The 19,124-nt window shown below is 38.6% G+C and overlaps 1 protein-coding gene across 1 annotated transcript in view; it reads left to right on the forward strand.

The window, feature by feature from the left end:
* The window catches only part of USP26 (ubiquitin specific peptidase 26), a 43,004-nt gene extending 24,731 nt beyond the window's left edge, over positions 1-18,273 (forward strand). The window contains exon 4 of the mRNA XM_016198024.2: positions 15,034-18,273. Coding sequence (XP_016053510.2) covers positions 15,277-18,066 — 2,790 coding nt within the window. The 5' untranslated portion in view covers positions 15,034-15,276 and the 3' untranslated portion in view covers positions 18,067-18,273. The remainder of the gene's footprint in view (positions 1-15,033) is intronic.
* Positions 18,274-19,124: the final 851 nt, after the last annotated feature.

The raw sequence follows: 19,124 nt of genomic DNA on the forward strand, positions 1-19,124 counted from the left end.
GAGAAATCCTGTGGTGACAGTTTCACATATAGTATTCTATTTCATTCTATTTCACAGCTCTCCTTTCTCTAGTTTTCTGAGTCTTGGCTCTTCCCTGACACAAAGTAGCCCTCTCCATGTAGCAAGAGGAGACAGTTACCAGTGCTCCCCTTTGTCCACATTGTAAGAAGAGATGCTTAGACTCAGGGTGATCTGATTTTCGCCACATGGCTCTCGTATGCATCCCCTGCACCAATCTTGGTGGACAGGGGTCATGAGTTACCATGATGGGCAAGCATTGCCCTGATTGCCTGACCACTGACAAAATCAATAATAGTCCATTACATTCTATTCTTGGTAGGCTTAGCACTCTCACTGAAATGCACATGGCAGCCTCCCTCCTTTTCCTGGGAATCTTTGTATAAATAACCTCTGGGCTAGAATCACAAAGATACTCACTCTCTTTCCAACTGAAAATAACCTAAAGACAATCAAGTTGAAGTTTCCAGTGATATCTGTGGAGGGACTTCTTTCCTAAATTATGAAATTTTTCTCCCCCATCTTTTTGGTAGTCACAGACACATTCACTCCCTTTTCTGCACTTTGAAGTCAGCTCTTTAAGTGCTCTGAAGCTCTATAAGCATTTGGACTCACTGTGTTTAATTGGGCACACATATGGCATCAGATATGAATGTTATCTGCATTCCCTCCCAGGTGTACAGCCTGAGCTCCCTAAATATATAACCAATTGTTTAGTGCAATCTCTCTTGAACTCAAACTTCACCCTCATAACATATTTTTTCATTCTCCATCTCTGGGACCACACCTTGGTCCATCTTAGTGATTGGTAGCACCAAACTCTCTACCCAAAAGGGGTATTAACTGCTCTTGCAACTTGCTCCATGCTTTCCCTTGTTGATGCTCATCATTCATTTCTACAATCTCATCTCTCTATTTTTTACCACTCCATCATTGACTGTCAAAATCCCATCTGTTTCATGCTAAAAGCAAACGAATGTAAAATAGAGACAAACAATGTCAGGAAACCATTTACTGGAAGTAACTCTACTGGCTTAAACAAGTAGTTTAATTATTTCATTTTTCACATAACACTATATCTTGGGCTGTCAAAATTTATATTTAAAGCTTCTTCCCAACGTGAATATGGAATTAGTGATTAAAACTAAATATCATTTAGGCATGTTTGATTGTATGTAACAAAAACTTTCACTGCCTACAACCTCAATTACAAAGTCACATCATAGAAAATGTGCTGGTAGTAAATTCGCTCATTGTGTAAGTAGCTCCAGATCATTAAGGATCCATGCTCTTATGATCTTTCATTTTATTCTGCCATCTTGAACTTGTTAGCTTTCTAATCAACTAATCTAAAACTACTTTTCCTCTTTCAACCTTCGGACTTGTGGTATTCAATATCCAGTGGTCCTGGGCTCTCAACTGCAAGTAACAAAGCAGAACTACATTAGCTTAGATAAATATGATGGTCATTGCAGTGGCTCCATAACATTTTCAAGGAACTATTTTCTTAAGAAATCTTTCCACTCTTCAATTCTTGGTTCTATTTCATCATTACAGTGATTGTCTCCTGGAACTAATAAAGCTTTATTTCAGTGTTCATCTTCATATTGTTGTCTCATGAGATAGGAAGGCATACTTATTCCAGCTGTCATATTTGCAGTCAGATGGGGAAAAGGGAAAGAGTGGATGTTGAATGGCAAAACAGATCCTATCAGAAATCTCTCTTCTTTATCAGGTACACAAATTCAGTAGACTCCTGCTGCTATCTATTGACAGTTGTGTCTAATGTCCTCAACACTCTGGAAGTGCAGTTGGAAAGGGAAATGTTGTGGATGGGAGTTGGATCAGCCAACCTACAGTATGAGCCACATGGAAGTAGATACCAGGGTCAGGGCTTGCTTCTCATTTTCAAGAAACATATGGAAACATATAGAAAGCCAATTTCCAGAACTGGCAAGGTATTTAGCTATGCCTGCAACCACCAAAATTTTGATCTGTGTTGTCCAATATGGTAGCTAATAGCTACTTATAGCTATTTAAATGAAAATTAAATGCAATTGAAATTCTGGTCCTTAATCTTACTAGCCATATTCAAGTGTTCAGTAGCCACATGTGGCTATCATATTAGACAGCACAGATATAGTACATTTCCATGTCTGCAGAAGGTTCTATTGCACAGGGCTCTACTAGATTAAATAGAGTCAGTGAAGGGAAAGGGGTTAGTTACCAGTTCTCAGAGTTAGCTAGTAGTGAAGCAGTCACCAGACATCTGGTCTTCTCATGTTTAAGTAGAGAGCATGGCTTTCTATATGTTTCTGTCTTTCTGCTTAATAATGCGTCTCATTTTCTTTTTTTTAATCCTCACCCAAGGACATGTCCATTGATTTTAGAGAGAGGGGATGGGAGGGAAAAAGAGAGCGGGGAGAGAGAGAGAGAAACAACATGAGAGAGAACATCGATTGGTCTCCTTCCATACATCCGCTGACTGGGAATCAAACCCACAACCTTTCAGTATAAGGGAAAACTCTCCAACCAACTGAGCCACATGGGTCAGGGCTTGCTTTTCATTTTCAAGAAATTATGTTTATATTTTGTTGTTCGTCTATGCTCTAGTGTATATGACTGACAGGAAATGATGACATGGGTAACCTGAGGTGTTTTTACTCATAATGCATTGATATTTAATATTACAGTTATGGCAAAGGTCTAAATGACCATCAAGAAGTCAGTTGAGAGTTAGTAAGAATTGTGGTGATGCTGAAGGAACCTGTTCTAGCTTTAATTCTGTTTTACTTTCTGTGATGGCTAAAAGACATTACCTCTTTCAGAAACCAGATGGTAAAATCGCTTGCTTCTGAGGCTTAAATGAGTGAATGAGGAATTGCTAAAGGCACAAAATGTTCCATGCCCTTTACAAAGCTTTTTAGATTCTCAGCTTGTAGAAACGCTAGAGTGGAAGAGAAAAGTGCAGAAGCTAAGATATTATAAAAGTAACAAAGGAGAGCTAGGCTATGATCACCTAGATTCTATGTAATAGCTATGTATAAATAGAAACACCTGGTTTAAAATATGTAAATAGCCTTGGGTAAGGGGAAGGGGCTGCAAAAGAAAAGGCATTAGTTAGAAAAATAGGGAATATTCGGAGTAATTAATAGATAAGAGTAGCCATGCATTTTAATTTCTTTTTTTTCTCATCATTTATTTACCTGGGCTATTCTATAAATAATAAATGGAATGTATCAAATTAATTGTTATATTGCTGTCATTCTTGATTTCTTAATATAAATTAAGTTGGTTTGCCTATGCTGCCTCAATTAATCATCATTAATGACCTTGTGGCTGTAGCCAGAGATGAAAGTATCTCAGAAGAGTAAACATCTCCCTCTGGTAGCTGCAATCATTTCTAAACCCCCTTTTATAATGAAAAAAAACCATAACACTGAAAATCAATTACTTGGCAGCAACCCACTCTAGTGCATTAGTTAGGACATGCCCAGTATTCTTGAGCACCAGCCTCATTTTTTCCATACCAAAGAAATCCAGCTTTTCCTATAACTCATTCTGCTGGTTCATTCAGCCTCTGTTCATGTTTTTCAAGCCCTCAGCAAGGAAGTAAGTAGCCAGCACAAACATCTATAAGTTGAGAAGATATTGGTCCCTTTTAGATATGTGCTTTGTGTGTTTTCACATATCCAGAAGACGTAAGTGGAAATCCTCATTGTGTCTTGGGAAAATTCTGCATAGAATCTGAGTTTAGGTCTGAGGATGTGGCTTTGACAATATGTATACTGTCATTTCTCTGTGGGCTTATTTTCTTCATTTGGAAATGAGGAGCTTGGACAAGTTGTTTGTGGCACAAATTTCACGATTCTCTATGGGAAATATCCCTGCCCCCCAGTGTTTGGAAATTGCTAAATATGTCATCCCTCAGCACAAATGAAAAAAATGCACTGGAAGTTACTGAAAACAGCTGTAGTAGAAAATGCCTAATACAACTCATGGTCTCTGTCAGTGAGAAAATTGCAAATTCCCAAGGAAATTCTCATGAATTCTGACCTTTGTCAGGAGACTCCGAGTAAATCAATGTATTATTGATCGACCTGCTGTCATGAACCTATTTTTCTTTCCTTCTCTATACTTATATTGTGAGTGACACACCCAGCTGAAACCTGCAGTTACCCAGCAGCTCCTTAGAGAAGTAAACCTAGGTGGGTTCCCCAATTCCACAGGTATTTAGCTTATTGCCTAGAAACAAGTAGACTCTAAGGAAAAGAAAGCAGCTATTCCACTGTAGGGTTGGCTTTAAATTAACTCCTGCACTAGGGGATGTGGGCCCTGTCACATGTGCTCTCATGTGTCCAGTCAAAGGCATGGAAAAGTGAAACCCATAAAAGTGTAATTATGAAATAAGGATATAAAAACAATCAAATCTAAATCCCTTTCAGTAGCTTCAAATTCAACCCCAAAGTAAGAACTCTTTTTATAATTACCCTATGCCTGCCAAATCCAAACCAACCTATCATTTCACCTCAAGAATTCATTTCTTGTTTTAATATTTATCAAATGGGCATGTGGAATACTGCATCCCCAAAATATCACTGGAACAACCTGTGGCCAGAAAAAGCTTGCTGAATTTATTGCTTACCACTGTAAGGGAGAACTCCATATTGACAGAGTCTAATAGTGTTTTAGGAGAGGAAGGGAAAGCCTGAGATATTGAGACTTTGAGGATTGCCCTAGTGGGAGGTGGGGACTTGATTAGGATTGGTTAAGATCATAATATGAAATGGGCTAGAATAGGTGGACATGGCAGGGCAGGGATTAGGAGACAAGAAGTTCAAAAAGTCTAAGGGTATATACTGTCAGTGGATGCTTTCTATTGAAGAGTTGCTTGAATAAACAGGAAACCTATGTGCAACTTGGATCTTCCTGGGCAAGAGTGTTTGCAAGTAGTAAAGTCATATTGATGAAAATGGTAGAATAGTAGACTCATGTTAATGTAGACAGTAAGCTGTATGGGGTATATGATTTTGGTTCTCAGTACCTGTGTACTGGGGAATACATGTGCCCTGCTGTTCTTCAGGTGCTATGTATTTTAAAATTCACAGAGATAAGAAGCAAGAATTGAGGGAAGAGGGATGGATAGCACTAGGTTGGAAGAATGATGGACAACTTCATGAGGGAGTTAACATTTGAGATAGGCCCTGATCATTGGTTATAAGTTTAGAGAGTTTGAATGGTAACCTAGTATTTCTTTTTAAAGGCTACTACTGCTTGGCTAGTTGTGGCTTCCTTTCTTCTTTAAGGGTTCATTCAAGGCAAGGAAAGACTTTCCCATTTTGCTATAGTCCTGTGGAGGGAAAATGGAAGCAGAGTCATTGGATGAGGTTCAGCACATATTTTTGAAGGCTCTTGGGCCCCCTGAAGCCAGGTGGCATGTTTCCTTGTCTATGTTTTTTATGAATGTAGCTCAAAACTTGAAGCAGAGATTTTTAGATCTCTGCCTTCTTTACTTTGCGGATGGCCTCTATTAGCAGCACAACATAAAAATCACCAAAATATTGGCAGGGGAGAAGAGTGTGTGAGGTGGTTTGTTGGACTCTGAGGGACTCTGTTCAAGGATGCAAGTCCAGAGCAGCTGCTTATTTTCTCATTTGAGCTTTGTGAGTTCCTTTTCTTACCAAGATGACCAAGCTGGAAGCAGAACCCTGTTTTTGTCAAATGGTGGGTTAGAAGCTTCAGAAGCAGGAGCTGCAAAGCTCCAGATAACTGTGGAAACACTGATTTTCTTTGATTTTGCATCTCCCTCTCTCTCTCTCTCTCTCTCTCACATACACACACACACACACACACACACACACACACACACACACACACACGCACCCCCCCCCCCCTTTACCCTATTATTTTAATGGCAGCAAAGGGGGAAAAGATGTAGTATGCAGAATGAGGGACCACTTAAGTAAGAAGATGAATGAGAATCACTTTTTTAGGGGTTAGAGGTATGATTTAAGTTTTGGGAATCTGTTCTTAAGGATATTTCAGGATAAGTTTTAAAAACCACAATGAACAAATTAAGGCAATTTTGTATTTCTTCTGTTCATGGTCTGATCCTTCAGATAAGACAGATTGGTATTTTGAAGGCATAATAAGGGATTTTCATTTGTGGCATTTAATACATTTTCTAGTTCATTATAAAAAAAAAAAGCTGCTATGTAGACCTCCCTCACAGCTCTTACTAAGCTGTGTCATATATCTTGAACCAAGCTGAAGACACATTGAATTGCTGCCCGCCTTACCTTAGAAAGGAAAACGCTATAACTCCCTCTTGTGTTGTGTGAGACTAAAAACATCCCTCCATTAGTACTCTCAAAGTATCTCCTCAAAACTTTTTTTGGGATGCGGACTTTGCTATAGAGGAAAGTGCCAGGGATCCAGCTAATCTTTTATAGCTTCCCCCTTATTTCCCACTCTCTTTCTCTGTATTTAAGAGCCTCTTTCTTGGAAGGTCACCTTTTTCTGGCAGTAGTTCCTTTCGGATGATTTACTTCATGAGGTTATAACCCTATTATCTTCCACTTAGTATGTCAAATCTTGTACCATTTCCTCTCAAAATAAGAGGAGTGGAACTTGCGTTCACTATTGCCCTGTCTTGCCCTGTCATGGGGGCCACTTCATTCTGTATCATGACTTCTCAGTTTAAACCAGACACCAGTTTCTTTGCTCATCCACCTCCAGGGTAAACATGTCAAGTTCCCCAAGTCTCTCACACTCTAGTACATGAGTTTGGACATAAACATGTTGGCTACTCAATAAGTATGCAGCAGGGTGTGAGATGCATTCACATATCTGTTTTTGAAACAATACCCCAATCTCAACCCCACACTTGACTTGGACATAGGAAAAGGAGAAAGGCCACAGTACTCCTTATTCATGAATTTTCTTCTTTCAAATAATCTTTGAAAGTATCAGTATTCTTCACATGTGTAGCAATTTTTATATAATGTGGTTCTTGTTCCTGATTTGTCACCTTTGCCAATATTGCAAGACAAAGGAAAAAGTCTTGTTTTATACGTCATTTACAAAATTATATAATTTAAAGATGTCCATTGTTATAAAGATTTACACAGTTTTGTAATTATTTCTATAGAATAGCTTCATTAAGTTTGTATGCATTTTATATTTGATAGATAGTAGTCCTCACTTATTCAGTCTCCTGTCTTATATGACCTGGTCTTTGTGTCGTGTTCAGTTTGATGTCCCAGAAACAGTTCCATCCCATTTAATTCCACCTTTTCCTGCCTTGCCAGCCCTTATTTTAAAACTTCAGACACTGTTTTCTTAAGGAAAGTTAGAATTCTTTGGTCTAATCCATTGAAGGACTCCTACTTGTCCAACTTTATGATTTCCCTTGACAAAGGGAAGTTTCACTCCACACACACTGAAAAAAAACTCATTGTTTTCCAAGACCTGTTAACTTTGTGGTTGGATCATATGAAGCAGCAATGCAAGGTAGCACAGGCTTTTTTGACTGTCTTACAAAAAAGTGAATGCTTTGAGAATTCTGAGGCAGAAAAAATCAGGCCTGACAATCTTCTGCATGAAGTGAGACTCAGAATATTAAAAGAAAGGGTAAACCCTGGCCAGCGTGGCTCAGTGGTTGAACATTGACCTATGAACCAGGAAGTCATAGTTTGATTCCCGGTCAGGGCACATGCCTGAGTTTCTAGCTGGATCCTCAAGTAGGGGGCTTGCAGGAGATAACTGATCAATGATTATCTCTCATCATTGATGTTTCTATCTCTCTCTCCCTCTCCCTTCCTATCTCTGAAATTAAAAAAAAAAAGAGGGGGAAGGGTTGAACTAAGACTGAAGTAGGAAGACTATTAGGCAATTCCATGCAGAGAAGGAATGCTACAAGAAGCTGAGATAGCAGAAAATACCTGGATTCTTAAATAACATTAGTTGAATTTGATTTAATATGTTTTTCCATGTACTGCCATTTTTTTCTATATTTGTTTTACAACCTATCTGAGGTCAGGAATATTTTATTTCTTATCTTCAGATCTTGTTCATAGTCAATGTCAATAGTTGATTGTGTATCATCAAATATTTTGGTTGTTAAGTGAATAAACAAATAAATGCAATACTTAGCAGAAAGTGCTGAAAAATACTAGGAGGGTTGCAATTTGAGAAAAGGAACTGATTTCTACAAAGCCTCATTTATCATGATTTCCATGTAACAAGTATACACTCTCTCATGAAAGACCATTCTTCCTTAATGAAATCATACTTAACTTCAGAAAAATAATTTGCATTCTGGTCTCTTAATCAACTATGTCTTATTAATAGCACTACCATAATAATTTTAAAAGAATGAAAAACAAACCCAAAAAAGCTTTGCCCAAACTGTCGCTTGGAAAAGGCTCAAAGCTTGAATAACTCATGGGAACAATTTACTAGTCTGGAGAATTCTTCCCATTTTGGTCAGGGCCTCCTATGGAGAGATTTATGTGCAGTGTATGTCAAAAGGCAAAGTAATGGCATTTCTTTGCTATACAATGACTTGGACATTTGCTGAGTGCAGAAATGCACCTTTAAACCAAAGAAAGAATCAGTCTGCCCTGATCCAATCATTTGAAAAAGCCATGCTTGCTGAAGCTGGGACCAAACATGATGGCAGGATTTAATTGCTAATGCTCTAGAAGCAATGCTCCTCTTGATATGTTGACCTTTAACCCAGACTTGGGAGAGTGAAAAAAGAGAGTGCATGGTTTTCCTTCCCCCTCCTACATCTGATCATGCCTGTCTCTAACCCCGTCCACATACTCCTAACATTCATCTTTCCACCCTCATTCTCATTAGTTACTTCCAGCTTTGGAGCCAGGGTGAGAATGAATAGAACAGAAGGGAAGGTGGCAGGAGAATTGCAGAAGGAAGCCTACAAGCAGTTGACAGCTGCTTAGAAGCAGGGGACAGAATTATAGCTACTGAAATGAGAGCTGAACTTCTGGTGCCTGATGCTTCTACCCCACCCAGCTACCCCAATATTTCATGAGATTTCAGCCTTTCCATCTTTCTGTTCTCTGTTCCCATTTTACCCTTTCTTGTCCATATTTATAATCACTCCCTTATCTATACCTTCAGCTCCCTTTCTCCTCTTACTTGGTTATTTATGAATGGCAAAATCTCAAGCAAAGTTAAATGCAAGGCTTTACCTATTGCACATCTGCACCATGGCAGCTGGGCAGCTGAATTGTAGGTGGAGAAAAAACACAAATATGCTGATTGGTCTCACTGTAAATTCATCACCACTAGCCTCAGTTGACCCTTTGTGCTACTCAGCAAGGTTACTGTTCCATTCGTGCTCCTGCTTTTTTTTTTTACAACACTTTCACACCTTCTTTCTCTTCAAATTTCTTCCCTGTTCTCTAGCCACATGGTCTGCTTTCTGTTTCTAACATGCCAAGCACACTCCTAACTGAAGGCCTTTTTATTCATTCTTCCTCCTTCCAGGAGCACTCTGCAACTATCTATTTGCTCTTTCTTTCTTTCTTTCTTTCTTTCTTTCTTTCTTTCTTTCTTTCTTTCTTTCTTTCTTTCTTTCTTTCTTTCTTTCTTTCTTTCTTTCTTTCTTTCTTTCTTTCTTTCTTTCTCTCTCTCTCTCTCTCTCTCTCTCTCTCTCTCTCTCTCTCTCTCTCTCTCTCTCTCTCTTTCTCTCTCTCTCTCTCTCTCTCTCTCTCTCTCTCTCTCTCTCTCTCTCTCTCTTTCTCTCTCTCTCTCTCTTCTCTCTCTCTCTTTCTTTCTTCTTTCTTTTTCTTTCTCTCTCTCTCTCTCTCTCTTACTCTCTTTTCTTTCTTTCAAATATATCTTTATTGATTTCAGAGAGAGGAAAGGAGAAGGAGAGAGAGAGATAGAAACATCAATGATGAGAGAGTCATTGATCAACTGCAGCCCACAACCCGGGCATGTGCCCTGACCAGGAATCAAACCCCAATCGCCTGGATCCTAGGCTGATGCTCAACCACTGAGTCACGCCCAGCCGGGCTCCATCACTTTCTTTAAGAGCCTGCTATGTTATCATTATCATTTAGACCTTCCCACACTACTTTATATAAGGCAGCAAGCTTATTCCCACCACCACAGGCATGTCCTCCTCCCCTAATTTTCTGTTTTCTTTAGCAGTTACCACCATCTGGCAGTCTATGTATTTTATTTGTATATAATTTCTATTTCACTGCTAGAATGAAACATTTTTTTCTTTTTTAAAAATTTGTCTTGCCCTGCTGGGTGTGGCTCAGCAGTTGACCATCGACCTAAGATCCAGGGGATCAGGGTTCGATTCCCGGTCAGGGCACATGCCCAGGTTGTGGGCTCGATCAATGACTCTCTCATCATTGATGTTTCTATCTCTCTCTCTCCCTCTCCATTCCTCTCTCTGAAATCAATAAAGATATATTTTAAAAAAATTTTATCTTTATTGTTGAAAGTATTACAGATGTCCCCTTTCCCCCCCATTGGCCCACTCCACACTACTCCTGCCCCCCCCCCCCCAGGCCTTCACCACACTATTGTCCGTGTCCATGGGTTATGCATATATGCATATAAGTTCTTTGGTTTATCTCTTCTCCCCCCACCCCCACCCCTACCCTTCCATCTGAGATTCCTCAGTCTGTTGCATGCTTCCATGCCTCTGGATCTATTTTGTTCATTAGATTCCACATATAAGTGATATCATGTGATACTTGTCTTTCTCCAACTGACTGATTTTGCTTAGCATAATACTCTCCAGGCCCATTCGTGTTGTCTCAAAGGGTAAGAGGTCCTTCTTTTTTACAGCTGCATAGTATAGAATGAAGGTTTTAAGACAGCATGTATTTTTTTCTTTCTTTTTATTCTCCTATACCTAGAAATTAATACAGTGCTTGTTAGTATGCCGTACATATTTGTTTAGGGGATGAATGGAGAGATGAACGCCTATTGGGGTTTGAGAATCCCTTCTTCCCATTTGCCAAACCCAACATACTCACCTACTCACCTTCTAATATTTTTTATATGGTTACCGTAGTTTCCAAGCCCAAATTTAATATACATCATTTAATTGGTAGAGAAAATATCTTTTATTTTGACTGTCTTGGGAAATTCAATGTGTTGTTTTTTTTCAAGTCATATCTTTTATATGAAGGAGCAAAAACGTTTACAACTTGAATAAATAGTATTGAGATTTAGACTGAATAAAAATCAAATATTGTGAGTGTATTCTACATAGAATAATAGTTATAGAATGGAGTCCACAAAGGAAATGCAGATGATTATTTTCCAGTTAATTTAATGGGTTCTGATAGTAGAATTGGCTTATCCAAGGTCACTGTTTAGTTTAAAATAAATGTCACTTCATACCTGTCAGAATGGCTACCATCAAGAAATCAACAAACAAGTGCTGGATAGGATGTGGAAAAAAGGGCACCATAGTACATTGATGGTGGGAATGCAGACTGGTGCAGCCACTGTGGAAAACAGTATAGAGTTTCCTCAAAATATTAAAAATGGAACTGCCATTTGACCCAAGGATCCCACTTCTAAGAATGTATCCTGAGAAACCCGAAAACCAATCAGAATATATGCACCCCTATGTTCATAGCAGTGCAACTTACAGTAGCCAAGATCTGGAAACAGCCCAAGTGCCCATCAGCAGATGAGTGGATAAAGAAGCTGTGTCACATTTACAGTACATAATGGCATACTATGCAGCTGTAAAAAAGAAGGAGCTCTTACTTTTCGCAACAGCATGGATAGACCTGTAGATTATTAGGCTAAGCAAAATAAGCCAGACAGAGAAATACAAATACCATATGATCTCACGTCTATGTGGAATATAATGAACAAAATAAACTGATGAAGAAAATAGAACCAGAGGCATGGATACATGGAACCTATTCATTAACTCAGATTTGTCCACTGCCTAGTTATTCAGAAATTTTTAATTTTGAGTGATTAAGTACATCTGAACCTTCTCCACTGGTTTGAGTACAGGGAGCTAGCTCAGGTTATGTGGGCTCTGTGGCCAGAGCTAGCTTTAGGAACCTCTCTAACCTATATATGATGGGCAAGAAATTGTTACTTATACTTATTTTTGTCAATGAGCCAGATACTCTAGAGCCGACCATGGTGTCAGTGGGATATTAGTCACTAATGTAACTTTTTTGGAGTTACTGGTTTGTCTTATGGAGGGCTAGGCGTGGAAGAAGCAGGTGGTGGGGGGCATTGATTGATACCTCATAGTCTAAATTTTTGGAGGATCACTGAACACTGTCTTTTTAACATATTTGTCAGGGCTCAATACAAGTGGGCTTATTCTGGTGGCCATTGGAAAGAGCTATTCTATTTTAGGGAGAAATATTCATCACCAACAGGGTGATGTATTGGTTGTTAGGGAATAAAAGTATATTTGAAGTCCATCTTAATATCTTCTTAGGAAATTTCAGGGCTTTGGGAATGATCCTTTTACTTACTTGGTGCTCAAGAGTGTGCCCTTGCCTTGAACACATTATCACAAGTTTAATAAATGTTCACATAAGATGTTCAAGATGTTTTTGGAAAGCTGGGATATTTGGCTGAAAGTAGATATAGGATGACAAGCAAAGTTACCCTTTTCTGTTATATTTTCGGAACACTTAGTGGTAGGTTAAGTTTTCAGTTCTACCTTTACTTTTTACATGTAGGATGTGGTGATCTTAGTGCAGTGTCATGGTGCTGTTCCTCATCATCTGATTGGACTTTCTCTTTCACTACATCAGTGACTTGCTGTCTTACTGTTTCCTTTTACTTACTTTCTGTTCGGGCGATGTTAGGGACCCCACCGGATACTGAGAAGAATCTTCAGATGCTTCTGGCTTGTCCTGAAGTAGGCAGTGTACATGGAAATGTTAACATGTAAAGAACTGGGGTTACAGATTTATCACTTAGTTAGACTAACTAAATGGTGCTAAGGAGAAGATGAGTGGTGTGTTTGCAAAGCCACAGAACTTGTTTGGAGAGTTTTTGGACTGATGTTCAGAATACTGTGAGTTCTCATACCAGAAATGACCCTAGTCAGGCAAATTTGGTACACCCAACTTGTTGGAATATATGTCTCACTGGTGGTTTGGAAGGGAAGGCAACTGGGGAGTAGAGAAGTGGGATTAAGAAATTGGATTCAAGAAATTGGCCTAGCTTGTGGAAGGTGATTACCAGGCAATTTATGTTAGTTGTACAATGTAATCAATTGGAGGAGAATGTGGAAACAGTTCTAGCCAATCAGAAGAACAGTGCTAGACTGTCAGTATGAAAATGGTTTCTGCAGTCTGAATTCCATGTTGTCTCAAGCACAAACAGATCTCAAACTCACTTAACCAGGTTCCATAATTAGCTCTGGGTAAAATACCTTGTACTAACTTTTTCATGGATGGCTAAGTATGTCCTGACAGTGTGTTCACATAATATTTTCTGGAAAAAAGAGTATGAGACCTAAGGCCTGCTAGAAGTTGTTTCATGTGATTTTCCCATTTGCTTATGTTAGTGGTCCAGTTATACTACAAGGCTTCATGACAGTACTCCTCAGCCCAGCTGACCCTGGGAATCTTCTAGTGATTCTACTTTAGACAGGTCAATATGAACATAATTGCAAGTATGAGGAAAGCAGGGCTAAATATCCTGGAGGTGGTCTGTTTAGTACATATTTCACCCATGTTGACCATAACCAGTTTTCTTCTAGGCCATACTATGATGCATTAAGAAATAGAAAGTAGAAATATATTAACTAGGATTTAGTAAGAAATTTGTAGACCCTGAGTGCTGACTTGGTTTTGCCTCTGTAAAAATGGCCAAAAAGACACCAGGCCACTGACTTCTCTTCTGTTTTAACCTGGGGAATTCTTCACTCTGCATGGATTATACTGACCTTGAAACTTCGGGTATGCCTCCATAGAAACAGTGAAGCAAACGTTGGAGCCAAGAGGAAATTCTCCACTCATTATATCCTGTTTTTTTGTAAATCTTTTATACTATGTGTTTGCTTGTTCAGTAGTAAAACATAGTAAATACAACCTTGAACTGATTCTCAGCCATCATTTTAACAAACTTTCAAAATTGTGATGAGTTTTTTATGGTCTTGCTCAGCATGACTTTAAATTTTTAATTACCAGGCACTTATCATGAAAATTTGGATTGCTTAGAACATACCAGGTCATCTTAGCTTGTGGGAGCAAGAAATAGCCTATTCTTTGATACCTGCTTTAAGCAGTGGTAGTTTAGGACCCCACATGGGGTAGACTGTGTAGACGTCCCCAGTTCCACCTGAAAGAAAGGAACATAACTGGAACTGGAAGGAGGCAGACTGATTAACTATTAGTGGCCAGTGTATGAATTCCTCTAGATTTCTGGACATCAAGAGATATTCATCTGACTCTAGCCAATGTGGCTCAGTTAGTTGGAGCATCGTTCAGTAAACCAAAAAGTTGTGGGTTCGATTACTGGTCAGGGCATGTACCTAGGTTGCCAGTTCAATCCCCTGTCAGAGCATGTATGGGAGGCAATGGATTGATGTTTTTCTTTCATATCTCTCTCTCTCGCTTGTTCTCTTTCTTTCTCCCCCCTTCCTTTCCCTATAAAGTCAATAAACTTATCCTTGGGTGAGGATTAAAAATAAAATAGATATATTCATCTGTTATTGGGTTAAGGGCCACATAGTGCCTCCCATTTTCTTATTCACTTATTGTGGTTACCTTGTGGGGTCATTCTGTGACAGGAGGATTAACATAATAGATGCATACACTTGAGACATTGTTCATTATGCTCTTCACCTATGTACTGAAAGCCTTTCAAGTGTTTAATTATTTCAGTTGAAGTGGGGAAATTAATAACAGAATTAATTTAGTATTGCAATGGAAGAGATTTAGTGTATGGAAGTAGAGTTTGAGTTCTAGCCAGACATTTCTCTGATAGCTTAAATAATTTTTTCTTAATTTTTTTTTCCAGTAGCGGCCTTGCCTTGGGAATCAAGACTCTGCCTTCATGCAACTGTGGACAGCTTTTGAAGGATATTGGTTTTATCACTAAAGATGTGGGTATCCAGAACCTGAAGAGTCTCTAGTATAAAACCAACACTAGAAACAGCATTACTCTGTATAGAGAACTAAAGGACCATTGCTTTCATGTTATCTCCAGAGGTTAACTTGCAAAACAATTTGGAACTTCACAATTGTCAATAATTTAGGACACATGTATTTTATTTCTAAAGAAAATATGACTGCTCTAACAATACATGGTTTCGTCCAAATATGGAACACGGAGACTGGGATGTCTAAGTCAAAAGAAGCATTTATTGAAACAAGGGAAAGAAAGAAGAAAGTTAGATTGGTGGTTCATTTCAGCACTGGAGAATATACAACTTTTCAGCTAGGTAATAATATTAAAAATGTAGTCTTTAGATCCTATGGAGAAAATAAAAATTACCTGCATTTAACTTTCCAAAATAATAGCTTCTTGTTTATTAAAAGATTAACCTCTAGAGATGCTAAAGATTTGAAGATGTTCCTGGATAGAGTCCATCAAAATAATCTTCAACCACCCATGAGACCTGATAAGGATGAGAGTGTCATTGCCAGCACAAAAACACAAAAGAAAATCGATAAAACTTTATTTAACAAAATCTATAAGAAGTCAAGAAGTGGATTTTTTGAGACAGGAAAAGGAAATAGAGCACCTGACCTTCAGAAGATGCCTTTGTATACATCAGAATCATCAATGCCTACCTGTAAAGACTTATTTAAAAAGGGATGGGGGAAGAGAAAAAGGATGATATCTGGTTCAGAGAGATATGAGAAACTCCAGGAAGAGAATAAATCTGTAAGAAACAAGAAATCCAAGATAAATCTCTTGAAGTATATAATTCACGATGAGAGAAAAAAAAAGTGGTTAAAAGAGTTAAAAGAAAGTAAGAAATTAGATTATGGACCTTTATTCAAGACCAATTCTACTGGAAACCCTTACCTAGATGGCACTTGTTTTCTCCAAAGTCTCTCTGAGAAAATATATTTTACACTTCTGTTGGAATCATTGTATAGTGAGGATGACCCAGAATGGGACAGACTCAAGATGACCTTTGACTTTTACCCAGAGAAACTATGTCAAGGCCTCCCCAATTTGGGAAACACCTGTTATATGAATGCAGTTTTACAGTCCCTATTTTCTATTCCATCCTTTGCTTATGATTTACTCTATCAGGGTTTCCCATGGAGTAAAATTCCCCTTGATGCCCTTAGCATGTGCCTGTCACATTTGCTTGTTTTGAAAGATATTTACAGCATAAAAATCAAGGAGAAGTTACTTGTCAATATTAAAAATGCCATATCAACAGTTGCAGAGATATTCTCTGACAACACACAGAATGATGCTCATGAGTTTTTAGGTCACTGTTTAGATCAGATGAAAGAGAACACGGAAAAATTAAACAAAATTTGGAAGACTAAAATTGAATCTGAGGAAGAAAATTCACCGCAACAGTTTTTTGCTGACAGTGCTGTCACCAAAATGCTTGTTTGTCCTGTCATCACTAATTTTGAAGTTGAGTTGCTGCACTCTATTATTTGTAAAGCCTGTGGTCAGGTTGTTCTCAAGACAGAAGTGAGTAATTATCTCTCCATCAACCTTCCCCAAGGAACAAAAACACATCCATTGTCTGTTCAGTCTACTTTTGATCTTTTCTTTGGAGCAGAAGAGCTTGAGTATAAATGTGGGAAGTGTAAGCACAAGACTTCTGTTTCAATGCACAAAATCAGTAGGCTACCCAGGGTCCTCATTGTTCATCTGAAACGCTATAGCTTTAATAAGTTTTGGACTTTAAGGAAGGATGGCCAGGAAGTCATTGTTTCTAAATACTTAAATTTGTCTTCTCATTGCAACGAAAGTACCAAACCACCTCTTCCCTTGAACAAAAATGTACATATTAGGGATTTCCAATTCTTAAAATTCTTTCGAAAGATTAATTTTGAAATCCTTAGGTCATTAACACCTTCAACAAAATTGACCTCAGAATTCAAGGATTGCCTGGCTCCACACATTGGATCAGACAAAGAGTTTAAACCACAAAAGTACAAGATTTTTGGGTCAAGCAAAGAACAGCAGAAAAAAAAAATGGGAAAACACTCTAAACTGACTAAAACAGAGCCTATATTGGTACATTCAGGATATGGCACAGCCATTGGACAAGAGCTATTAGTACCGAGCTCAGTGAGGTATCTGAAAGATACCAACCTTTCTTCAGTCCGTGAAGATGAAGGTAAACCCACCAGTGGCTCAGACGCATGTCCTGCAAAAGTTCATTTTCAAGAAGTACCTAGAAATCCAAAACTAAAGAAAAGTGAGAAAACCAGTATGTTTGCAGCTGTTGATAGTGTCGCTAAGACAACTGAAGATTTTTATGAAGCTAAAAAAAACAGAATTTCAGAAGAGTTCTCAAATGTAGCTGGACAGACTCAGCACTGTGAAAAGGTGAGAATCTATGAACAAGCCCTTTGGCAGGCACTGCTTCAAAGCCTTCAGAAGACAGATGCCCAGTGCTGCACAAATAACCTTAGAAGACCAACAGAATTAAATCTCCAGGAGGCCAATGCAAATTCCTTAGGTGCATCGGGTTCTAATAAAAACCTTGGAGACAAAGACTTTTTAGGTAAGGAGAAGACTGAAGCTAAAGCCAAGAAACCAAAAAGAAATCCCAAGATGAGAGATCGTTATGACTATCGGCTCATTGGTGTTATCAGCCATCTTGGGAAAACCCTAGATTCAGGCCATTATATCAGTGATGCCTATGACTTTGAGAGGCAAGTCTGGTTCACTTATAATGATATGCAGGTATTAAGTATCGAGGAAGCTCTGATGCAGGAGGCTAGGCTTTGCACCGGGTACATCTTCTTTTACATGCACAATAAGATTTTTGAAGAGCTGTTGGGAAGGGAAGAGAACTCTCAGCCTCATAGCACAAAGGCAGGGAAAAACCATCAGAGAAAATAAGAGGAACAGACTCCTAGTTGCACAGATCTGCTTGACTGCCTCAGTAGCTACCACTTCTTCCATGGAAGGAAAACTCTGAACGTTAGCCAAAGATGAAGAGGCAGTTAGCATTCAGGAGCAAAGTTCAAGCAGAAGCACTTATGGGAAAATCTTCATTCTAATCCTGGTATAGACACCTCAATCCCACAGTTCTGACTGATAAGCATCCTTTTCTGCTAGTAGACTAGAATAGTGCTTTCCATATTCTAATGCAGTGGATTCCAAGTGCAGTCCTTGAACCAACAGCATTGAGAGCATGGAAGAACTTGGTAAAATGCAAATTCTTTTTCCACCACAGGCCCACTTATTCAAGAAACTGGGGGATGGGTAGAATTTCATGTTGATTCTGATGCTTGAGAAAGTAGGAGAACCACTACTGCGGTGTATAGAGTATCTTGGTGTGCTTCGCTGCTGTATATTTGAAATGTTTATATTTTATTGTGGGGTTTGATTACATTTTTTGCTACTTATATTCATGTATGTCTTTCCTTCGTAAACTTGTTAATATCAGAACACACACAAAAATTACTCTTCTGCTGATCATACTCAGTGATTTGATGGAAAAATAGTTTCTGAGGTCTTGGCAAAACAACACAAAACAGTTTTTGAGGTCCTGGTGGAAAAAAAATGCTTGGATCCTGGCAATAAATAGTAAATAAAGAAGGAAAATTATGAATCTTTTGGGGCATATATAGGTAAGACTAAACACCAAGTCAAGTCTCCAAATTGTTTGTTAAAGTCCTCCTTTTCCTTATGCCCTCTAGAAATTGACTAACTTTTCTTGTCTGCTAGTAAGCTGTTCTTGGTGATCTCAGCCCACTTTTCCATTTTGGTCTTCTTAGAGGGGTGTTTGCATTGCCTCAAAGGAACATTGATTACCAGAACTTTAACTGGAGTATTGAACAATCTTCTTCATTCAACACGACAAGACTACGTCCATATTTCTCTTGTTTCTCTATACCTTATAGCATGGTGGTCTTATTTTTTCATTGAGTAAGCAATACATGTTTGGTGTTTTT

Source organism: Miniopterus natalensis, chromosome X, assembly GCF_054644295.1.
Source record: "Miniopterus natalensis isolate mMinNat1 chromosome X, mMinNat1.hap1, whole genome shotgun sequence".
NCBI lineage: Eukaryota > Metazoa > Chordata > Mammalia > Chiroptera > Miniopteridae > Miniopterus > Miniopterus natalensis.